General features: G+C 43.1%; 1 protein-coding gene across 4 annotated transcripts in view; it reads left to right on the plus strand.

The window, feature by feature from the left end:
• Positions 1-24979, plus strand: part of GSN (gelsolin) — a 29580-nt gene continuing 4601 nt past the window's right edge. The window contains exons 1-13 of one of the 4 annotated variants that reach the window (XM_064523897.1): positions 349-459; positions 1325-1381; positions 15822-16023; positions 17029-17183; positions 18234-18395; positions 18627-18776; positions 19072-19161; positions 20117-20249; positions 20663-20751; positions 21862-22077; positions 23157-23290; positions 24049-24139; positions 24781-24951. In XM_064523897.1, coding sequence (XP_064379967.1) covers positions 1349-1381; positions 15822-16023; positions 17029-17183; positions 18234-18395; positions 18627-18776; positions 19072-19161; positions 20117-20249; positions 20663-20751; positions 21862-22077; positions 23157-23290; positions 24049-24139; positions 24781-24951 — 1626 coding nt within the window. In that variant the 5' untranslated portion in view covers positions 349-459; positions 1325-1348. Of the gene's footprint in view, positions 139-334; positions 460-1324; positions 1382-14358; positions 14588-15821; positions 16024-17028; positions 17184-18233; positions 18396-18626; positions 18777-19071; positions 19162-20116; positions 20250-20662; positions 20752-21861; positions 22078-23156; positions 23291-24048; positions 24140-24780; positions 24952-24979 lie in introns of those variants that run through there. The other 3 variants (XM_026094373.2, XM_026094375.2, XM_026094370.2) reach the window with 3 other exon arrangements.

Here is a 24979-nt window from a genome sequence, read left to right on the forward strand (position 1 = left end):
GAATGTAGGAGCCACTTCTTCTCCTAGTCACCCCGACGGGGGAAGGCGCAGTCACGGCAGAGGGCTCTGACTCAGGCGGGAGGCCCCGAGGAGGCAGCGGGGACGGAGAGGACGTGCGGCGCGGGAGGCCGAGGTGAAGTACGTAAGACAAAATGGAGGCCGAGGGTGCGGCCGGGTGTCACGGGGGGCCCTGGCGCCGCGCGGGGCCGGGAGCCGTTAACGGGCGCCCCGCGGAGCCGTTAACGGGCGCCACGCGGGGCCGGGAGCCGCTAACGGCCCTAGCGCCGCGCCCCCTGGCGGCCCGCCGCGGCACTAGGGCGCGGGGGCGCGGCGCGTCCCGCCCCCGCGGGGCCCGTGGGACGGCCCGGCCCGGCCCGGCCCGGCCCGGCCCTGCCCTGCCCCGCTCGGCGCCGCTCCCGGCAGCTGCCTCCCGCCCGCCAGCGCCAGCGCCAGCGCCAGGTAGGGCCGGGCGGGGAGCGCCGCGGGGGCGCGGGGCTCGCCCCGGTGTTCTCCTCCCCGCGTCCGCGCCGGCTGCGGGGGGAGCGGAGGGGGAGCCGCGGGGGCGCGGAGCGGGGGCGGCCCCGGGGCCGGGCCGGGCCGGGCGGCTCCGCGGGAGGGTGCTGGGCGCTTCTCGGGGCGCGCCGAAGGCTGTGGGGGACGTTGCTTTCGGCTCCTTGCAAATCTCTAGCCTTTTAAAGCCTGGTAATGAGGAGAAAAGCGGCGGGGCGGGTGAGACGGCTGCACACTGGAGTTCGGGCTCTATGTATTTCATGTGGCATATGCGATTACAGCAGCGGCTCTGCCATTTGATCTGGCATTGTGACTTTTGGTAACATAACACCATATATTTTGTGATGCCTCTATATAATAGTTACTGTCCTTCAAAGAGTTTCACTGTGTTTTCTAAATTGTCTCATGAAATCAGAGAGCGTGTCCTTAGCACACCCCGAAGAATGTCTTGCTGCACAGGGTAAAAATACCACGTAACAATTGCGCAGAAAACGCAGATGAGCCTGCGCTCCGCTGCATCCCACTGCTGTTCTTGAGACGTTAACTGTGAGAAAGCTGTGAGGAAGGCAGGAGTGGAGGTGCAGAGGAGAGCAGCTGGCAATGGCTTGTCTTTCCCTGCTCTACAACTAACTTAGGATGTGTGCCGAACACATAAATAGTGTAAAAATAGTATGAGTCATTTATGTGATGGGAACAGTGGGGGGGGGGGGTTGTTTGTTTTGTTCTTTGCCTGAAGTAAGAATGTTTGAAAGCTCTATTTGAATAGAAATTCAAAAAATGTAGACATTTAAAACATATTTAAAATGTTTCCTAGGAAGAGTGTTTAAAAAAAAAAGTTATGGGGATGACTTGTTTCAAGGAGGCCTCATTAGTAAGTAGATCCTCTTTGAATAAAACTGCTTTGAATGTTATTTGCTTTTGGATGTGAAAAATCCAACTTTGCTAACAAGGATGATACTAGCATCATTTTCCCCTAAATCTCTTATTTTTCTTACTGATCATTACGATTCTTTCAGTTTTCCATTACCAACTTCTGCATGATGCAAGTTTATCAGCAAAAAAGATTCCTTCGCTGGGGTATGGCATGGCTCAGCTTAGGGTATTTCTACTCTGAAATAGAATGGGGGAGGGAAGACTTCTTTAGCATCTTTCATCTTTTAGGTTTCTTGAGCTCTTTTACGAAACACTGAGTTAATATTCTCTCTTTGTAACATCTGTCTGGGCAAATGAAGTGGTATCCAAGTACCCAGAATCTCACACCACCTTGGATATTACAACCAGTTTCTTAAACTCTCTCGTGGATAAGATTAATTCCCTAGTCCCCACTACAGCGTGAGAGATCTAACTTTAACCCATACACCTAGCAGCACGAAGCAGAAGTCAGCCCAGCTTAACATCTGCTCCACAGGACGGCTGCTGCTGGCGTTCCAGCTGCCTTCCTGACAGCGCCGCGGTACCGGAGCTAGGTATGGTCTCACGCTCGCGACTGGGCTCAGCTTTTCATCTCCAAGTGCATAATGAGAATGCTGCCCTCCGCTCTTACGCGTCAATACTGAGTGTCAGCGTTGGTTTATCTTTACCATGGATGGGCCCCATCACAGGGCTGACTTCTGGGAGTGGTGAGAAGCCAGTCTCCATGGCTTTCACTAGAGTTCAGCATGAAGGCGGGGTGTGGAATTGTAGTCACGTCTCATCAGTCACATAGGTAGATGGTGAACGTCTTAAATGTATGCGTGTAAATTACCAGGAGAGATTTTCCAGTGCATGTCTGAGGGGTTAGATACCAATTCATTATAGAGGAAACTAAGTACCAGCAATGTCCCCAGGAGAATGTCTCCTGTCCTCAAGAGAACAGGTATTTTTCCAGCCTGTTGGAATTCCAGTGCTTAGGGGAAAATATAGGAAAATTGAACCAGCCATCAATCTTTGCTATTTCTAAATGGTGACAAAGTGAAAATGCTACTGTTAGTTTCAGCTTTGATTTTACAGGCACAAGTCCAACCAGTTTTTGAATGTTATCCTTTCATCACTAAAGCATGGGATATGAGATAGCGTTCTGCAAACTAGTTTTGTGATAATGTTACAAAGCAGGGGTTGCTGCCAGCTCCAGCTGAAAGAGCCACTGCCTGACATGTGCCATTGCAAGGCTGCTTTTGTAGATACTTTACATACTTTTGTGAGCAGGTATTTCAGCCACCTTTTGAGTTAGCACTGTGGCCAGCAGTGTCACTAAGGTGGATGCTGCTTCTGTGAAAGAGATAAGGTACGAGAATGGTAAGATCTTCCGACAGAAGCAACAGCTAGCTTTTTTTCAAAGACCCATGCTGAGCCAGTGCTTTTTTTCCCCTCAGTTCATAAAATAACTTTTTTGTAGTCTGGTTGTTTTACAGAGTCCCGGTGAGAACAAAATCATTCTTAAAATAGTGCTGTGTTGTATTCAGTGTTCAGGATTTGTATCTGCTTTTTACTGGCGTTCGAAATACAAGCTTTCCAGTTTAATTCCAGAACTGGGCACTGGTGTTGCTACTCAGTAGCAGTTCTGTGAAAGAGGATGTTGGATAGGAATATACAGCTCCACAAACCAACAGATTTCCAGTTTTGCTCTGGAATCCTTAAACCTAAAGAAACAGGTTTTTTCTTTCATATGAGCTGAAGTGAACAAGTTGCGGATTGATTGCAGTAAAGCGGATCACTGCTAAACACTGATATAAAGTAGCTTGGGCACAATAACTAACTACTGTCTAGGAAGAAGCAGCTGCTCTTGCTTTTTGTTCGCTTTTACAGCACTCTAGGAATTGCCATGTACATAATCTAGTTCTGAATATGTCTCTGCCTGATTGTTATCAAATGCTTTTCATGAAAAGGCAGAAAATTCTGATGTGGGCAATTTTTCAGTAACAAGTTGTGTATTACTATTTCTGTTGATTAGTGGCTGACTGATGCTCTAAACCAGATATTTGATAGCCTTTCTAAAAATTCAAGCTGCAAACAGAATTGTGTATGTTTTTGTTTCATATGCACATGTGAATCCTTTTAAACTCGAGTCTCAGAAGATGCCTTCTGCAATACCTTTCAAAGGGCACTGATTTTGTATTACAAAAAAAATCTTGAGTTACCATTTTTTTGTGCTTATCACTCGGTGTATCTCTGTTATGTCATTTTTTCTGCTTCTCACATCATTACTTAAAGTCCTGGTCTTCTCAGTCTCTTCATCATTAATTAATCACTTCAGACACTAAGAAGACTGAGGGAATTGCAAAGAAATGCTCTGTATGATTAATTCTTTTTCCTGTAAAAGCAGTATAATTGCCTGAGTTCTCAGCTACAAGCCATGCTTGAACTACTTTGTCAGTACTAGGAAGAAACTCCCTAGGTGGGGATAGTGCACAGCTCTTGAGCCTACCATGTTTTGTTGGTTTGAAGTATTTTTCTGCAGGAGGCTCCACAGAACGATGCTAACTAAAAAGCTAATATAGGCAAATACAGTGCTCAGGGCACAGGAGCAGAGAAGCTGTCACACTGGTTCATCTGTACCTTGTCTCTGACAGCAGCTCAAAACAGGTGTTTAGACCAAGGAAGAGGACAAAATTTGCGTGGGTGATTTTTCTTGAATCTATCCTTACGGCTTTTGGCAGTTGGGAACTGTCATGATTAGGGATTTCCTAAATTGAAGGTTGCATTCGGACTATCATGTTTAATAGCCACGAATTAACCCATCCCCCATGAATTTCTCTAATCTTTCTGATCCTCCTTATAGTTTTGTTCCCCATAGAACCATCTGAAAATTAATTTAATTTAATTTAGTGTCTGCAGAGAAGTACTTCCTTTTTGTTTCCTTTGAAATTGCTGCATAAGAATTAGGTTGCACCTGTCCACATAGAAACACCGCCTTTATGCAAACACATGAAAATAAATGCTTGCTGCTTTTAGCCTGCACTGCTGCCTGTGTCATTAACTGTACCCAAGCCAAAGTCGAGAACTGGGCTTTGTTCAGAGCCCACTCTGTCTCACATCCTTCAAGAACTTGTCTCATAGGAGCATCCTGTGGGGATTCACCGTGAAGAGTACTGTCACAATAGGAACAGGTCACAGCTGGTTGTCCTCTGCCTCTGTACCCAAAATAGGGGTAATCAGGTTGCTGCTAAGCAAAGAGGCAGACTGCATAGCCTCTGTGGGCTTATTTAATTGAAAGGTCTCCTGTCTTCCTAGAGAGACTGCCACGTAGAAGACTGTCTTTAGTGAAGCACTTTAAAGAAAAAGGATAGAAAAAAAGTAAAAATGGGGGGTGAGACACAAACATGGTTTGTGGCATCCACTTGGACTTCTCTAGTTATTTGCTGCTCATTTGTCTGCTCAGGGCTACAGGCCTAGAAAAGATGGGTGAGGAAAGGTGGGGTTTTTTTGCTTATTTTTTAATAAGAAGAATAAAAGTAAATGAACTGGTGGTCAAAGCATCTGAACAGACTGCATACAAAACAGGTCTGGATTTCAGAGAATATGCTTCGTCTCTGTTTCCCAGGAGGTTATGGATGCTGGCAAATGTATAATACTTTGACTACATCATACAGTCTTCAGTCCTCTAATAGCAGAACTACACTGATTGCCAGAGCAGATTTATCAGGCCTCTTATTAGCTGTTTGGCACACTGCTAGGTCACTCAGGTTTTTTTTACATGTACCAATATGTTGGCTCTTACCCTCCAGACACAGCTACACTGATGGTACTTCACTGAGCATAGCAGTTAATGTTTCTCTCACAATAGCACAGGTCCCATTATGTCCGTCACTGTACAGACCCCCTCAAAGTTGTGAATCCTGCCTGACATGGCCTGCTTGCCATTTGGTACTTACTCTGCTGATCCAGGTGTGTATCTAGGCTACTGGAAGGGAGCTGCTTTGATAATGTGCCACTCTTAAACCCCATCATAGATGAAAACAGATCAGGCATCGTTCCTAAAATGTCAACATTCAGTATTTCACACCTGCTCAGTGAAGGAAGGTAAGGTCAGAAAAATTAGGAAAGGAAGTAGCAGCTTTTAACAGTGACCTGTTTGAACTATCAGCAAGACTGCCAGATACGTATCCCTGCTTATCCACTGACCGTGCCTTTGCCAGGCTAAACAGAGCTCTGAAGAGCTCTAACAGCTTCCTCCCGGGGTGCTTTGTGGTGATTGGCACTCAGGAGAGCTTCGTGAAACAACCTGAAAAGACCAGACTAGAAGAGCCATGTTGGATTACTGGTGTTCAACAGAGCACAATGACGTTGCAGGTGCTGGAGTGGTTGATTTGCTGGGTATTTTACGGCGTTTTGCCCATTCACACTTCCCTCTGGAGAATAACTCTTTTTCATTTCAGTGTGAACTGGGACATAGCTAGTAACTGCATCCTCAGGCAGGATATTCAAACCAGGTTATCAGGTTTTTGATCAAAATTTAGGACATGAGGGTGACTGGGTGGAAGGATTAGATAGTATGGACTCTGAAGAAAATTGTTTTCTTTTTTCTTTTACCCATTTCAAAGTGTTCTTTTCTGATTATAGGCTGTGCTGCGTTTTTGATCTTTCCCTTCCTCTTCTCCTCTTTTACCCCTCATTCACCTCCCATTGAGAACCTAGAGAATTGAAGCTGATCTCAGCTGGTCTCTCAGCACAATCGGGAGAGAGGGAGAAAGAACTGTTTGTCTGTATTAGGAGCCAGTCAGTCAGTGGGACGCCATCCAAAAAGAAAGTTTAAACATATGTTATTTACTGAATGTTTCCACACGCAGTAAAAATACAGCTACAATTCAAAACAGCATCCGTAAAACACTGGAGGAAATGAATCATCCCAGAATCTTTCAGGTTGGACGAAGCTTGCCGTGCTGAGAGCTATCACCATTAAGTACTCTCAGGCTGTCTGCTCTGAGAACACTTGTGGCTCCTCAACACCAAAAGTCTGAATCCCGTTAAAAAATAAAATAAATTACCTCTGTAAATCGCCAGAGGGAGAACTGTAAACACTTTGCTGTGAGGAAGAAGGGAATATTTTGGCATGTCTGTTTATAGCATTGCTCTCCTGTGACTGTAGGCAGTCGAGATGGGAGCTCGGCATTCTGCTGCTGAGGCCTTGGTCCTCGGGCAGGGCTTGTGGCAGGCTGGGTTTTGAGCCAAAAACAACCTTTATGGGAATTTCTGTCTCTTCAAGCCTGAGTTATTAATGCAGTGACCACATCTGCATTTATAGGAGAACTGATAGCAAAATTAGAAGGGAAACTAATAACTCTGTACGTCTCCACATAGATTTACTCAGGAACAGGTATTTGTGAGTCTTCTGAAGAAAATCTCTTCATGTGAAGTATGTGAGTCCTGGCTCTTTTTGGTGCTCTTGGGAAGGGGGATGGTGGACGATGCAGATGTTGCCTGTGCTTCTGCATGCTGGGTGCAAGGCTGGAGGAAGTTTTTGATCATAGCAGTAGGTCCGTCTCTTTTGCCTGTCAGCAGGTGAATGCAGGTACGAAAAGCCTACGGTGGCTGTAACTCTTAGCCGTGTCTGGTATTCTGATCGTTCTTCCTGAACTAGAAGAAACATTTTGATTTTGAATGTATCTATTAAGTGAACTAAATAGTTCCAAGTGCCTTCATGTCTTGGGTGAAGGTTGTTAAGAGATGGAAAGATAAATCAAGCTAATGTGGAGCTGGTTTGGAAACCAGGAGCTCACTGATGCAGCGAATTTCTGTGCACTAAACCTGGGCACCTTCTGCTTCTGCTGCAGCAGGGCCAGGCACAGGCCCCATCGTGGTCTTGCTGTAGGACTCAGACATGCTATGCTACATCAGTGTAGCATAAGGCAAAATTTCATCTACATGCTTTTAATCACAAATGTTTTTTATGCAACTCTACTATTTGCATGTACTTCTCTTATCTTTGGTATATGCATAGTAATGGTTTGTACTAAGTCCTTCCACCTGGACACCTGCAATAGTAAATGTTGCATCTGATGCTAAACTAACGGTGCAAGGCCATGTTTTGTGCTTCCTTTTGGACTTGTTCTAGGCCCCTCTCTTCTGTTTTCCAGCCGTTCTCCAATTGTAGTGTATTACTGTGTTCTTCTTTGGGTCAAGGATAATGTATTGAACAGGCTTACATACTGCTGAGGCTAGTACTCGAGGGAAAAATAGTTTGCATGAAGTTGCAGATCATTTTCCCTGTACATACACGGGACCTGGTGGCTGAAGGAAGAACATCTGTGTCATTTCCCTGCGGCTGACCACAAGCATGTCTTCACTGCCTTCATTAATGTGTTTGGCTGTCGCCACCAGACGTCTCTATGGAACATAATATGTCGTGGCAGTCAGATTTTACTGTATTGGGTTATGTCTCATGGGTTGCACAAACACTCCTTTAAGACATGTTTTCAGCACTGAACAATGATTTGTATTTGAATATAATTCAGGATCCATTTTTGCTCACAACCGAAGGAAAGTAGTCAGTGGTTTCTGCTGATCCCTACTTACCTTATGCTGTGTGTGTTTGAGTGCATGAGTCAGCTCTCATGTATGCTCTTAAGGCAGGGCTTTTAAACAGTTGACTGTATCAGCAGATTCTTGGCTGGGTGTGTTTTGGTCAGATGAGAAACCTATATGTTATCTAAGAGTTTCTCCCATACAAGAAGTAATCTTCCTGATTTACATCAGTGCAACTGAGGAGAAAGTCAGGCTTTTGTGGTGAAGTTTTCACCCTTGCTGCATTGGACTGAATCCTCAGTGTTTACTAAGTGGATCATATTCAAATGACCAGAGGAAGAGAGATCACAACAGAGCTGGCCTGAGTCATAATGCAAACAAACAGCTGGAAAAAGTGGACAATACTTAGCTCATCTGAGTGTTTTAATCTGCTAAAGTGATGTTAATTTATCAATAATTTAATTTATGAAGGAATTTTAATTTATGAATACATAGTGTACTTTGTGTCCAGGACTGTTGATCTGAATTATTCGTGGAATCAGGTACCTATTTTAAATCAAGGAGGAAGCTGCTAGAGGGACAATGCCAGTTTGAATTCTTTGGATTTGTAACTGGTTGCATCTGTTAAAATGTGACTGCTAGGAATACCATTAACTATACTGTTCCTCATATACAGAGAAAACTGAACTAGCTTATGGGGTCACCATGTTTAGTGTAGGAGGAGGCTTTTCCATGCCAATTTTTCTCATCCCAAAGACGCTTTGTTTACTAGCTTCTTCAGAGGATACAAGGAAAGGGGCTTTTCTTTAGCTTTATGTGTATATGAATTCAGGGCTGTCTGGAGACTGAAGACTGATCTTGTCTGTCATTTTAGATATTTGTCAATGCCTGTCACCTTGGCAACAAAGCTGAATTTGTTTTCAGTGGCTTACTGAAGAGTTAGTCATATTATATACTATTTTGGCAAGGAGGCTGTAAGAAATAGAGAAGTATTTCCTTTTTCAGTATGCACTGTCAGCTGTTAGCACTGTGCTGCACTATCTTTCCATCTCTATTTTATACAGTGTTACATCTCAATTTTTTTAGTATCAGAAGTTGAATGATTCTGCAATATTCATTCTCACAATCTTTGTGAATTCATCAGAGTTTTTATGGGTCTACAAAAGATTAGAGAAAAAATAAATGGCTGCTTAGGTGGTATACTTTCCATGTGCCACAGGTTTAGAAGTTAAGACTCAAATACTGTTTAATTAAGAAAACTTAGGGTCAAAAAATGTAGATTCTCCTTAAGGTGTAGAAATAGCTAAACCTGAAGCAAGCAAATTCCTTGATTTGTGATATGTTTGACCTCTTTTTTGGCATTGTTTTGGACAGCGGTCTGGAGCGCACAGCTCTTACACTGGGTGTGTTACTGCCGCAAGTACAACCTGTTGATTTCATTGGGGCTGATTGTGGTAGTAGGATGGTCTAACTTTGCTCTTTGCAAACCACAGCGACTTAGGGTTTTCCTGTTGTTGCAGCAATAATACAGTGGCAGTTTACTTACCCTCCTGGTGCTTGATAGAGGAGGTCTCGAATACTGTCAGCCAACGGAGTCTCTTTTTCTCTGAGTGAGGGGGAAAGCTTGTCCCAGGCATTGGAGCTGCCCGGGGCAGGACACTGCAAATCAAGGGCTGTACATCTAGGCCTGCTCTGAAACAGACGGAAAGAGAGAATTAGCTGGGTGGAAATGCAAGCATTCGCCGCCAGAGTGCAGTACGGAGTGGTGCGCAAGAGGCATTTTTGCAGCATGAACGCTGTGTGGATAGAGTCTATACTAAGGTTTACTGTTCACCCCATATTTTAGAAAATCAGTCTTTATTTGAAAAAGTTATTTGCTCTGTAAGTGTAATCCATTAAAGTACAGCCTTTGTCATCTAGAAATGCAGAAATGGTTCCAGAAGTAAGCAGCAGGTGTTTCAGATGCTCCATGTTGTAATATTATGTTGGCTGCAGACCTTGCTGTGTGGGCTTTGTTTATGTAGCAAGTTAAGACAAATTGACTGAACCTATCATGAACTAAGGACTCTTGAGTTGTAAATGAGAACAACCATATGGTGATTTGTCCTACAACCGTTTATTTCACAGTCTCATTTAATTCAGCCAAGCTTTTCTGAGAAGCCCTGTGTGGTGAGCCCTTACTCTATCTGTGGGTATATGCATGTGTGCATTGCCACAGTTTAACTGTAACTCCAAAGATCCTCAAAGAAAATGTGTGTTTATTTTTTCTCTCACAAGTGGTCAGTTACTGAATAAAAGCTACAAGGAGAGTAAAATATTGTACAGCAGTTTTTTTGAATGTAAAGGAGACTGAGTTCTCTCTCCAATGCATTGTCAGACAAACAAACATAAGCCCTCCTCCCCGTACCACACCCTTTCTTTAAATCGGGATGCTGTTAGTGAAATTATCAGACCTTTGGGTTTCTCTGTTTCATGTAGACATTCACTTAAAATATCTTTTTTCTCCTCAACACACAGACCTTTTTTCAGATCTATTTAAATGAACCAAATTTTGTTTTTCATCCACTTTTTACCAGTAATTTTCCACCTCTTCTTTTCCAATTGCACATCTTCAGTAAGTATCTAGAAAAAGCATCCAGAAGCTTCATTGAATGGGTTAAAATATATATATTCTCTTTGTAGTCTTAGAGACATCAGAATCCAAAGTGTTGTAGGGAAAGCGCTGTATGCTAATATTTGCTATGTCATCTAAACAGACTGGCTAGTAAATATTTATATCCATTCCAGTGTATTTAATCTTGCTTTAATATATTTTTAATTAAAAAAAACCTGTTAAAATATTATCATTGCTGTTTTGTACACTTTGTGGTCTGCAATGCTCTGGCAGTGTCCGAAACCCGAGGATGTTTTGGTAGAATGTGTGCATTCCTTCGGCTCTGGTAAGCTGCTCTGAATGTTTGAGGTTGAGCAGAAATCAGTCTGGAGCCCAGCAGAAGAAAGATTTCTCTCTTCTTTCCTGTCAGTATTGGATGATACTGCCTCCTAAAAAGATAGCATTTAGATGGCATTATTAAAAGCTTTAGATGGTGATAGGTGTGAAGATGTGACAATATATTTGATGTGGAGAGCTAGACATTAGTTGTTCCCTCTAATTGACTTCGCAGTGTGATGGAGCAGAATGGGCTCTGTGTCCGCAGATATGTCTGGAAAGGGAATGGGGCAGGTTCTTTCCTTATAGTTCAGGTGGGGCCACACCTGATCGGGTACAGAACTGAGCACCTTTTATCAGAAACAAATTGAGAGAAGGGTAAAGACAAATGGTGAAAGTGCTGATAGCAGTTTATGAGGGGAAAGTACAAGTCTTGTGTAGAGCGGCTCTGTGACAGGAGAGCAGGAGGCACAGACATATAGGTAAATGTAAAGAACATAAATGGAAATATTTAAGGAGGGAGGCAAAGAGAAGTGTTTATTACAGATGGCAGGGTGGAATAAGAAAGATATTTTGGATTGGATGCCTGGAGAGAAAGCTACAAAGTCTCAGACAGGAGGTGGTAGAAGCATCTGCTGGGGCTTCTAACAGGGCTTTTAAAAGCATTGTAACAGAGAAGATACACAGCAAGGCAGCAATGCCACATTGGCTGAGCAGAGAGACCAGAGAGCCTCTCTGACTCTGCTTCAGAGAAAAGGCCAGAAAACAGCTTCCAGCCTCAGGAGGAGCATCTAGCACTTTCTTGAAAAAGCAGTATATAAATTCTGCCATTGGTCTATGAGACAACCAGAGTCCCTTGCACGTTGTCAGCTTCCTTTGCACATCATGTCCGACATGTTGTGTATTCTAAGTAGGGGATGTATCCCTGTAATTATTTCTACAGGCTAATGTCCATTAGAAGGTGTTTCCAGATTGGCTTGTCATGGTCATGTTAACCACACATCTGGATACCATAATAAGTTGTTGCCTTCCACTGTTTGCTCAAAACATTGGACTTTTTTTCTTAAATTCTTGTTTTTACTGCTGTGCAGCCAAGTTTCTTTCAGACGACCCATCTGCACTGAAATCCTGTTTTCCAAGCCCTTTTCTTTTTTTCCTTAAATAACTTTCCTTTGCATAAGATGTTGGCTCTGCATAGCACCATTTCTGTGACTAAGCTGGACAGTTCTATTAACATCAGCTGAAATTTGCCTTTTTCCCATGATCTCCAACAGGACATCCTTTTCAGTATGGTCCTTGTAATTGCATCTGGCATATGCCACCAATAAAACATCCAGAGCACAGATTTCTGTGGCTCGATTTAACAATGCAACATTTGCTGACAGCAGTAATATACCATACCAGCTGTGGGAGTACGTTACACTTACTCCCTCCTGACATGCTTTAGCTGAATCTTTACCAAAGAACACTATAATATACAATTTAGTCATCGTAGGCCTCTTTCCTTCTTTTGCCTATATTTACATTCTGCAACTAACGGACATTGCAAGCTTGGATTGAAGGCAAAACTTACAAAGTGCCAAGTTAATTAGAAGGCCAAATCCTTTTTTTTCCGAAATACCATACTTGCTTATGAGCCTGTATCTGTGGATTTGAAATTACCTTGAAATGGGATGCTAGCAGGGAAGATTATCCTAGGTCTTCACCCCTCCTCTGTGAATTTTGCAAAGTTTGGCACCATACAGATAATTATTAATAAAAAGTCAAAAGTATTTTTCCATTTGGAAGGGACCCATCTCTTTATAATGTTATGCAATCCAGTGATCTTGGTTTGGGTATATACTACAGCTGCAGAAGTCATTCACAGCTGATTTCCGAGGACTGCTAGAACTGACCCAGTGCAGAGTTAGGGTTCCAAAATTTTTTTACTGCTTTTCAGATCTCTGACACTCTGAACTTCCCTCACAGAGATCAGAAATACCAGTAAGACAAAGGCATTGTTTTTATTATTTATTTGCAGTTTGAGAACTTGCAGTAAAATCTGTCAAAGGTACATTAATTAGAACAGAGTTTGCCAAGGTGAAATTTCAAAACAAAATGCATGAGCTTGGACAACAGAGAAAGAAACAGTTTGTCCTAGTGAGAGACAAAGAAAGAAAGAAAATATTCTCATGAAGAGAAGACAATGCACAGAAAAAAGGGTCTGATCTTTCCCTCGTGGAGGCTTTGTGATGGTCTTAAGTAGGTGAAGGATTTGGCCCCTTATTTAAGAATCTTTTGAGAGATTCTGAAAGCAGGAAGCTCGGACCATCAGTAGTTCTTTCTGATGTGCATTAAGAGCAAAAGCGTAACCAGCAATGCAAATACCTTCCTCCTGGTACTCCTGTCTGACCTTCTAGGGTATACAGAGCCCCACACCATACAGCAAGTCTGAGCCAAGACTCTGCAATCTCTTGGGCAGTGTTTGGCAGATGTGGTATTACAGGCATCTGCTGCTTGCACCTCTGGGAGCAATTCCATTGTCTGGTGAGGGTGTAAGGCTATCTGTCTGTGAGGTGCCACAGGGGAACGTGGTATATAGCTTGTTCTGCACAGTTTACTTCAAACCCTTGGGAAATGTGATAGATTTACTTGCTGAAGTGCATGGAGATTGGACAGAGCAAGCTCTTTACTGGCTCTGTTGCTGGTGGTAGATCATTAGCATGCTACTGTAAGCCATACTGTTGTAATTCCATTGAACTGAACGGATTTGATGGCTGTTCGAGTCATGTCACAGGGTCTTGCTGCAGCCTCGGTAACACTGGGCTGTGAAATTACTGAATTAGCTGTTGTTCTCTTATCTACCCAGTAGTCTTACTAATGCTCTCTTGGTAACACATGAGCTGAAATACATTGGTCTGTCTCAAACCCCTCCACTCTGATGCAAGCTTGTGTGGAGATGTTATCCAGGTGCAAGACGCACAAAACGCATGCAGAAGTTTGCTTCTTGCTGTTCTTGATGAGTTCAGAGAGATGAGGGCATATTCCTTCCATCCTCAGCTTGTATTCTATAGATTATATTGTATTGTTGTATCCTTTTAGTTCTTCCCCATTCTTTTTCTCATTGCCAAACTCTTTTTCTCTGCATTCTTTTGCATCTGGAACAGCCTTTCTGTTCCTCTGCATCTCATCAACTTTCCACTTATCTGCAGTTTTCGGATGATAAAATGTTGCCTCTGTTGCTGATGTCTCTTAATTTCTCCCTCTGTTATTGGCCTTATGACTATGTATTTGGCTTGTTTGGACATAATTGCACAGTTGGCTGTAATGGATAGCATATTGTCCTGAATTATTGCCTGTCGGGATTAAGCCTCTGTAAATGGCAGAATTAGTATCTGAGGTTTCCAAGAGGACCGTGTGCACAAACATGTTACGCCCCTATATTGCTGAGGGGGTGGGTGTGTTTGCCTGTGATAAAAGACTGGTTTCTGCAGTGCATCTTCATTAACAGCAAGAGAAGGAAGGAAGGACTCCCTACAGCTTCTGCAGAAGAAGGGAGAAGCCCATTTGCTGTTAGAAATGCTATTTAAGCTGCAGTGCAAACAAGACTTCAATTATATATTTCTCACTATTTTTTGCACAATGGCTCTGAGGCTGAACTGTGTTAGTTCCGTGTCTGTTGCAGGGCTTGGATATATCGTTACAGCAGCTGTTGTGCTTTCAGCTGTGGTAAGTGAATAACATCAGAATTAAACATCAAAAAACTTGTTTTTCAATTACTTGTAAGAGTCACAGTCTTTTCTAACTCTTTGTAAGGAGTTTGTCCGAATTTGTGGTGGGAATTTGGGGGAAATTAAGTCGGGCTGTCAGGAATCAAAAGAGTAAATTCATTGTTTTCTGTCTTTTCCCGCTTGATATCAGATTTCAGTTTAGGGATCAGTTTGGTAGCTAACTTGCTATTTTGCTTTCTAGTTTGTAACATTCTTTATTTCTGCCTTGAAAGCTGAGCGTATTGTACTTCTTTCCATCAGCTACTATGAACTATCTTCTTTGTCAAAATACTGGATGCTTCTAATATAACATTTTAATTTTTTCCTCCCTATTATCTGATATGACTCAAAGGCATGCTATAATATGTGGACAAACTCCCTCTGCCAATACTACAGAAGTGTTTTATTTCTTTTCAGTGTTACCAGACTGAATTCTTTTAAAGTATAGTTATATAAAACTGCCCGTGACATTTGTAAATAGATACGAAGAATAGATAGCGTATTGTTAATATGTGGCATTAGTATGAAAATACATGCTTTAAACCAAAATTGCAATGTCCTTCAAGACAGAATGTTATCTATATTAGTGTAATTCCTAGAAGAGAACAGTTATGTAGAAGTACATTTCTCCAAGTAATGTCTCCAAGGATTATAAACAGAAGAGTTATAAGAAACATGTTAATCTAACTCTGTGATGATATTCACAACATTTTCCAGAGAGACACAGATAAGATCATCTGGGTTTTAGGAAACATTAAATAATGATTGTGCTAGGTATACAACATATATAGTTAAAAGAAGTATGTTTATTTCCTAGATTCTTGGAATTCATGCAATGTTTAGAGAAAAGAATAGCCAGCAAGGGAATTTGCCTATTATTTATATGCTGTATTAAAAAGCTGTAGATTAGAAAAGAAAGAAAATGTAATATACAGAATAAAATCAATAGATTTAGACTTACCAACAAAGAATGGAGAAAAGAAAGTCCAGGAAGGAATAAGTCAGGAAGCAGAGTTGAACTGAAGTTGGACAGCAATCAGTTGAGAGATTTTGCAAAATTCAGTGCAAGAGAAAATAGGAAAATTCCCACATGTTGCCTGGAACAATAGTTAAGAGATCAAAGGCAATGTAATCTAAACGAGGGCTTCCCGTGTACTATGCATATTGAACAACATTCTCTGTCTTACCTCTAGCCTGTCAGCATGGTGGAACACGCCGAGTTTTTGAAGGCTGGGAAGGAACCTGGCCTTCAGATCTGGAGGATTGAGAAATTTGATTTGGTACCAGTGCCAAAAAATCTGTATGGAGACTTCTTCACAGGAGATTCCTATCTTGTGCTGAACACCATCAAACAGCGGAATGGGAACCTCCAGTACGACTTGCATTTCTGGTTAGGTAAGGTCTGATGGGACTTCCCTTGCTGAACCAGGAGCCCAGAGTGAACTCTGTTCCTCTCACTAGTCTAGCATTGTCCAGTAAGTGTTACCAGAGGAAATAAGAGACTACAGAGAGAATGCAATTTTATGTGAATATGGTGCTACTCACCTTAAATATTTGAAATGGTTTCTGCAATCGTAAGTGCAGCCATCTCCATACCTAGAAGTTGTATTGTGTCACTGAAAGAAGGGCTTTTCTGGTCAAAATGACAGAAGTCGTCCCTATTCTCCAGAGGCTCTGTCAGGTCCACAGAGAAGATGAGGTCTTAGGTGAAAGAGGCTACTGAAATCTTTCTACTGAAAGATCAGTAGTCAGTAATTATCCTCCTGGCTCAAAGTGGATTTTTTTTTTCTGAAGTTTAGACCTGCTAACTGGCCTTCTACAGGAAATGTCACTGAGTAACATGGTAAGGCTTTCTCCACATCTTGCAAAGCCAAGACTCATGGAACATATCATAGTCAAAGCTATGTAGGATACAAGTGTGAGGTTTTGTCATGTTTGCTATCTGTCAGTAGCCTTTCCCCAGAAAGAGTGCCTGGGAGACCTGAGAGGCAAACCGCTGTGGAACTGGTGCCCCACTAATCTCCATAGCCCTCATAAAGCCTGATGACAGCACCTTGCTGCTGCTTCATCTCTCCGTGCATTTGGCTTCTAGCAGGTTTTCTCCCAGGATGAGGAGAAGTGGCAAAGGGAGAGTATATGATGCCTGTCAGACATAGCTGTAAAGCAGTGGTTACTCAGCAGGCTGCAGCAGTTATGATGGTATAATGAGCCTGACAGAAAAATATGGTTTATACTGCTATTTGGGGTCTTTAATAGAAAAAATTGGAAATGGCTATTCTGCAGACCCTTCTGGAAACTAAGCTTTCCAGTGATCTCCTTTCTCCCTAGTACTTTTGCGTGGTTGAACATAGAGGCAGAAACCCCACATTGTCTCCAAGCTGTTGCCTTTTCATTTCTTAGGAGATGAAAGTTCTCAAGATGAGCGTGGGGCAGCTGCCATATTCACTGTCCAGATGGATGACTACCTTCAGGGGAAGGCTGTCCAGCATCGCGAAGTGCAAGGCCATGAGTCCTCCACTTTCCTGGGGTACTTCAAATCTGGCATCAAGTACAAGGTAGGCAATCACTGGGTCTTTATACTGCCAGACTGAATCAAGTCTGCAAGAAATGACATCCTGTCCTCTTCTCAGGAGAAAAAGAGTTGCCATTTTGATGGCTGCTAAAATAAACCCCACTCTGGACCAGATGTTTTCAATGAGTTGGAACTGACAGGGTGGAGAACAGCAGATCCCAGGGGAAAAGCTTTGGCTGAATTAATAATACACAAGCAAAGCCCGAGGAAATTTTAGAAATCGGGGTTTTGTTTTCTTTTGAGAAGTAGAGGAAAGAACAGTCTCAAGATGTCTGGAATTAATTTAAGAAACAGCAATCTGAGTTAATGGGAAAACGCCTACCCAGTAATTTAATAATTTCTCCCCACTTACCTAACAGAGTTTGACCTTTCCAGTCTCTTTTTCTGTGCTCAGCCCACCTCCTTGGCATTCCTAATATTTTTGGTAAAATAGAAGAATAGCTGTGGGAATTATTCTTTCATCCCATTGCAGTAAAATGGAACAGAAGAAGTAGAGACTTATAGTCAAGAATAGTTACGTTCGTTAGAAATCCAGTGGCACAAGGAAAGTGATATCAAGTCAAATTCTTGCAAAATACTTGCACATAGTGCTTTTGGGGGAATAACTGAAATTAGTCCTGTTGCTGGAGTTAACAAGGATTTTGCAAGTATCTCTTTATCAGCAGAGAAAGTGAATACTGAGACTGGGATAATTTCTGGTAGGCAGGACAAGATATGCATGGAAATACACCCCTCACCCCAGCAATCAAAACCCTACAAATACCTCAACTTATCATCCTCCGCCTTGAATTTGGAGATCTCCCACTGTGTTGTATCAGTATCCCATAGAATAGATACCACAGGAATTTGCAGAGTGATGGATACATTGATAAATGAAAGCTCAGACTGGGGCAAACTAGCTCCCGCTGGAAGCTACTGGTGACCTTCTTTCCTGAGAGAGGCAACAACTGCTCACAGATAGCAAGTTAGTAGGATTTTCAGTTCTTTCTGGAGTAAAAGCACACGTGAATTGATTTTCTTCTTCTTCCCTTAGGCTGGTGGCGTGGCTTCTGGCTTCAGGCATGTGGTTCCCAATGAAGTAACTGTCCAGAGGCTTCTTCAAGTCAAAGGCAGGCGAACAGTCCGAGCAACTGAGGTCCCTGTGACCTGGGAGAGCTTCAACACTGGGGACTGTTTCATCCTCGACCTTGGTAGTGTAAGTACAGTGTAAAAGACAGTGTTAGTGACCTTTCAGGGCTGGGAGAGAGGTCTGATTAAATCAGTACGTGAAGAAAAACTGGAGTGATGTCAAGCATTGAGCATTCTGAAATATTGTTTAGCCAGTATTTTAACATCTTTCAGGCCTGGCCATACAGCCATCTCATCCGGTTTGGGGGTTGTTAGGCTCTGACACTGTGTGGCTACATGGTCTTTGTCTTTTCCCCAGGACATCTATCAGTGGTGTGGCTCCGGCAGCAACCGCCATGAACGGCTGAAGGCTACTGTGCTGGCCAAGGGAATTCGGGACAATGAGCGGAGCGGCCGGGCCAAAGTCTACGTTGTAGAGGATGGATCAGAGCGGGAGGAAATGCTTCAGGTTATGCTTCATCCATTTCTCTGTGCTGGAATGGGAAGGGTGGTATGTGGAAGAATGGTTGGGATGGGGAGACAGGCTCAGTACAGGGTATCTTTACATATCAAGTGTTAGTAGCATAAACACGCTCAATTCAGAGTGATGCAGGCTTGGGCCTCTGCATCACTGGGAGATCGGCGTGTATTATTTTTGCTGTTGTTGATATGAAAGTTTCTTCTGCTTGTTCCTTGTGGTTGGAGCATCTGGGGAACAGAGATTCTTGTGAATCAGCTAGCAAAGTTGTTTCTCTCTCTCACAGGTTCTGGGACCAAAGCCCAGTTTGCCACTGGGAGTTTCTGATGAAACCAAAACTGATACAGCCAATAGGAAGCTGGCTAAGCTCTATAAGGTAACGAGAAACAGACGAATGCTGACAAATAACCTTGTGGGGGTGGTGATCCTTGCATGGTTAGATGGAGCTGGAATGGGGGAGAAGAACTGATCTGATCTGAGTCCTGCTTCAGCCTAGTTCTACTGTTAGTTTCTTATTAAGTTTTATATATGAGCCTTGGTTACTTACATGGCCTAGCCACATGCTTTCCATTGTCCTTATCAGCACTGCTGACTCCAGCAAGACAGTTGGGACTTTCAGGAATTTTTGAGGGAATGAAACAGTGTGAAACAAACGAAGAAAGGGAGTCTTCTGTTTTGTTATCAGGCTTTGTGTTAGGAAGGTGACAGGAATAAATTAGAAACAGTGAGCCTGGGGCCCAGACTCTGCCCCTTTCTGCATCTAGTGAGCATGGTGAAGCAATGGTTTGTGAGGTAATGTTTACTACCAACTAGTATGAGTGCAGTAGGATGTCCAAGCCTTCTTAGAAGCAATCTTTCCTACAGCAGTCTCTGCTAATGATTTAGTAAATGTCTGCTGAGGTGGTTTGTGATGTAGACCTTTATCCATCAGTAAGTACAGAACTCAAACCATTAAACCCACTTTATATTATGCAGGGAGACCTATTCATAGTTACCAAGGCAGTCCTTTCCAGTTTTGGGTGCAGTTGCTTTGCTTTAGAAGATATTTCTTAGCTGCTTTTGCAGCAAGGGTGTTACTATTTTGGATGAACCCTTCTTGGGTCCCAGCACTATCTGCTTTGCTAGAAGTTCTTGAAATCTCCGTAGTAGATGTTCTGTTTTTGTCATACTGTTGCTGTGTTAAAGACATCCTGTTTGGAAAACAATAGTGCTCAAAGCAGCCAATGCATTCAAGTTGATTTTCCTTCTGCTCCCTGAATTTTGGACTATCGCTGTGGAGTGGGAGGGGGACAGATGATGCCCGATCTAATCTCTGTACTGTGTTATCGCAGGTCTCCAATGGGGCAGGAAACATGGCAGTCTCTCTGGTGGCAGATGAGAACCCCTTCTCTCAGGCAGCCCTGAATACAGATGACTGCTTCATTCTGGACCATGGCACAGATGGAAAGATCTTTGTTTGGAAAGGTAGCACAGAGGTGGAGGGGAAGGCGATTATTTATGCATAGGATCTAAATGCAATCACTGAGCGTTGTTTCCTTCAAGCAGGCTAGGGGAGTGTGTATTTGACAGTGGTGGTGGTGGTGCTTTTCTAAGCAAGTACAGACAGCATTAATGATCTCAGAAATGCTTTCTCCCACTGCTTCCCTGGGGCAAAGAAATTAAATTACTGTCATAAGTAGAAAGGCAGTTGTGCTTTCAGGGCCATCACAAATGGGCATCCAAGTAATAAATTGTCATTTGCTACTTGGCATCATCTTCTAGCTGGAAGGCTGGACCCTTCTGCTGTAACAACAGGTAGAAGTGCCTGAGACACTTTCTCCTCTGGGTACACAGAACTTTTAAAAAGTTGACCTCTTTTCTCTCTGTTTTCATTAAAGGAAAGAGCGCCAACTCTGAAGAGAAGAAGGCAGCCCTGAAAACCGCTTCAGAATTCATTGAAAAGATGGGTTATCCCAAACATACCCAGGTAAGGAAGTGCAGCCCACCTATGACCAATCCCCAAACATCACTAAAGACACTTTTCTGCCACACAGGCCACTTACTGAAGAGTCCTACTCTACTGTGAAGTGTCCCTAGCAGTCTTTCAAGCAGCTCCTGTTTTGGGAGATCTGTTCTCCTGCAGGGTCATTTTAAACAGTGTAGCTCCTGGGCTAGCACTGTCCTTACAATAGCATTTCACAGAATGGTTGAGGCTGGAAGAGGGCATCTAGTCCAACCACCCTGCTCAAGCAGGGTTACTTCCAGCAGGCTGCCCAGGACCATGTTCAGATGGTTTTTGAATATCTCCAAGGATGGAGACTCCACAACCTCTCTGGGCAACCTGTTCCAGTGCTCAGTCACTCTCACAGTAAGAAGGTTTTTCCTTAGATTCAGATGGAACTTTCTGTGTTTCGGTTTGTGCCCTTTGCCTCTCATAGTTTTATCCCAAAACAACTAATATGTAACATTTCTTTCTCTCAGACTTTTTTTTACCTTTTCCATGACTTCTCCCCAAACAATGAAAAAGATAGGGCATAAAGAAACCTGTCTCTGTTGTTATTGGGACAATGATTCTAAGAGCTTAACTCCTTTTCAGCCTTGCTCCGACCTTAGACAGTCTGTATCCCATAGCATATTCTGAGATCCATGTTGTTGACTGTAATGGTATAGACCTTCCAAGTATAGTTACAAAAAGGCTTAACAAAGGTTGAGTAACACTGGCTTGGAGCAAAAGACCACTCCAAGCAGGGGTCACAAGCAGCAGAAAACATGGTTTGTGATGTATCTTTTCTCTTGGTAAAGATCTGCTGGGTATGGTAACAGCTGGAGGAACTACTGGTTGCTGTGTCTCTCATCATGGCACTGGTAAGACCTGCATGCCCCGTTTGGTGTGTTTCCTACCTGTCACTTCGACATTGCTGATAATACCTATTTTTGGTACCAAACACTTCACTGCTACGGCTTCTGAAGAGTTGTTCCAGGCAATTCTCTGTCAGCCTGAAACCAGAGTTTACACTACAGCAAGGAGCAGCCAGAGCTGGAATCACGTACGATGTGGCATAAGGCTGTTCCTGATAGGTTGTCTCATTTGTTTCAGGTCCAAGTCCTCCCTGAGAGTGGTGAAACACCTTTGTTTAAGCAATTCTTCAAGAACTGGCGGGACAAGGACCAGACAGAAGGACTGGGGCAGGCTTACATTTCTGGTCACGTTGCCAAGATTGAGAAGGTGCCTTTCGATGCTGCCACTCTGCACACCTCCAAAGCCATGGCTGCCCAGCACGGAATGGAGGATGATGGCTCTGGCAGGAAACAGGTAAAGGGGTGTCAGGGAGAAAGCACGGAAGTGGTGATGTCTTGGGCAACCACTTGGGTTTACCCACACTGTTGCTGTTAGAACAGTTCCAGGAGTGCTCCAAATTTAACAGTACTCCCAAGACAAGGCATATTGTTTTTATATTATCACTTGTAAGCAAATTGAATTCCTACAGGCACCTACAAATGCTCTCTGCCCTTGTGGTGAGCAGTGTCAGAATCCTTCTGGGAAGGCTTCCAGAAATGTCTTCACTACCTGATGGCATTCCTGCAAGAACACTGAGATAGATGGAGGCCTGAGACTCATCAATGCTACAGTTTTGTAAACTATGGGATAATTTTTAACACCAGAAACACCAGCAAGGTTCTTGAGAGCCCTACAGCCAAGTGGTGTAGATGAACTGTTACTTCAACCCTAAAATTGTCCTGGGATGATGCTTCACCAGACAGTGTGGATCCAAACTTTTTTTTCCTCAGTCTTTCTCCTCCCCGTTATTCTGGCTTTTGCCTTTATGCATGTGGGGATGATTGTCTTAGATCATCTGTCTCGTGCACCTGTACGTATGCCTTTGTGCATAAAAGCTGTCTTGGAGGTAGATTTGAAAGGGCTGAGTACTGAGTCTCATCCTCTATCCGTAACCCATAGAGGCCCTAGGTATCATTAGGCTTTTCTGAAGTCCCCAGAAAGGCTGACAGCTTTCCGGGCTGCCCGACTGATAGAAGTTGAAATAATTGTGTCAGATACAAAACTGGCATCAGCGCTGGCAGTGCTAGTAGTCTGACTCATATTTTCTCCAATGATTCTGATCCTTCTGATCAATCTGGTCAAGGTTTGGGTGCTAGCGATAGGACAGCTAAGTTTGCCTTGCTTCCAGGCCTGGCTGCAAATTTTGTGGAAGTAGTTGGTGGGTGGGAACGCCATTTTTTTACCGGGTTTCCCCAGCAGGTGGTGCCACAGGCCTGCAAGTGTGGGAGGCTGGATTTGGGTGGAAAACGGAACATGAGCTCTTTACTGCTTATTCCGCTGTCATGTTTCACTCAGAGTATTTCTGCTCCTCTCCTTTGCTGCTCCTTTTCTAGATCTGGAGAATCGAAGGCTCAGAGAAAGTGCCAGTGGATCCATCAAAGTATGGCCAGTTCTACGGCGGGGATAGCTATATTATCTTGTACAATTACCAGCACGCTGGAAAACAGGGACAGATTATCTACACTTGGTAAGAAAGTTTTCCTGGTGCAAGGCCACTACCCATGGGGACTAGAGTCCAATTCTTTGAAAATGGATCACTGATGGTTCTCACTTATGGGGGATCCTCGGGGAATAAGATTTCACCCTGGATAATCTTATCTTGCAAACAAAACACTGCCCAAGGTCTGGAATGTTTTGTTTGAAGCGGCACAATGTGGGAGTTACTATGCTAGCATTATTAGTATTATTTTTAAATACTGGTTACTCTCTTCTTTGGACCAAGCTCTGGTTCTTTTTGCAAAGTTGCTACATCCTTTGAGAATGATGTATCTATTTTTTGGTACTCTGCGCCTCTGCTGATGGCTTGTGACTGTTAGTTTCCAGACCATACCTTTTAAGGGGACTCTTCCAGTAGACATTCTCACAGTGGTCTTCTTCCAGTCATGCTCTTCAGCAAGCAAAGAAGGTACAGGCAAGCTGTGCAACTGAAACAAAAAAAGAGTGCAGTCTGTGTAGGGGCTGTGTATGTAGTTCCTCCTAACAGTACTAATGTGAGATAGGCATGAAGATACTAAGAAATCTGTGCTTATTATCTAGAGAACATCCCTATCTCTTCCTCTAATCACTGTGTTACTGTATAAGATAGTGGATTTCTCTATCATGCTGACAGTATGATGCTGCAGAGATTTAGTAACATCAAGGTTTTCCTTTTTTTTCTTGATCTCTGTAAGGTGTGAGGAAAAAAATATTGAAAATAAGATTCTAAAATTTTGCCTTGCCTTTCAGGCAGGGTGCTGATTCCACCCAGGATGAAATTACAACCTCTGCATTCCTCACAGTACAGCTGGATGAGGAGCTGGGAGGCAGCCCTGTGCAGGTAAATAAAAAAAGAACGTGAATATCTAATTAGATATGCATCGCTTTCATATACCTCGCAAATGGTTGTGAGCCTTCTGTGACCTAGTATTGCTAATGCTCAGGAGCTAACAGTTACCATTTTATACCAATTAGTGCAAATTGTTGTCAGCCAACAGAGCTTGCTAGGAGAAAGGAGAGGAAACACCTTGGATATATTTAGTTCTCCTTTGCAGGGGCAGCTGGATTGATCCAGACAGCAAACTGCTGGAATCAACTAAGATATCTATTTTTATTCTTAATTTCAAACTGGAGTGAGAGAGTCTTTGGCATTTGAGGGAGGAGTAAGAAGCAAGCAAATAGTTCATGAGAACAAAATATTTCAGTTAGATTTTCTAAAATGAAACCAGAAAGGGTCTGACATTGAAAGGGTTAAAGGGCTGAGAAGCAGTGAGAAAGGCCAATGTATTTTAACAAGTGAAAGAGGACTCATTTGTAATTCTTAGAAAAATGAGTAACTTACCAAGTAATAACTAAGCTCCCATGACCAGCTATGTGCTATATGAAGGTTCCAGATGGAAAGATGGTGGTAAAGGCCATTTCCAGCAGATCTTGTGCTAGTCTTTATCAGCTTAAAACTGACAGCGAGTTTTTTTTCTTTAGAAACGAGTAGTGCAAGGAAAAGAGCCACCTCATCTGATGAGCATGTTTGGTGGAAAGCCCTTGATTATTTATAAGGGTGGAACCTCCAGGGAAGGAGGCCAGACAGCACCTGCAGAAACACGACTGTTCCAGGTCCGATCCAGCACCTCAGGAGCTACCAGAGCAGTAGAGGTATGTGTGAAGAGAGCCAAATTTCATG

Source organism: Dromaius novaehollandiae, chromosome 20 (assembly GCF_036370855.1).
Source record: "Dromaius novaehollandiae isolate bDroNov1 chromosome 20, bDroNov1.hap1, whole genome shotgun sequence".
NCBI lineage: Eukaryota > Metazoa > Chordata > Aves > Casuariiformes > Dromaiidae > Dromaius > Dromaius novaehollandiae.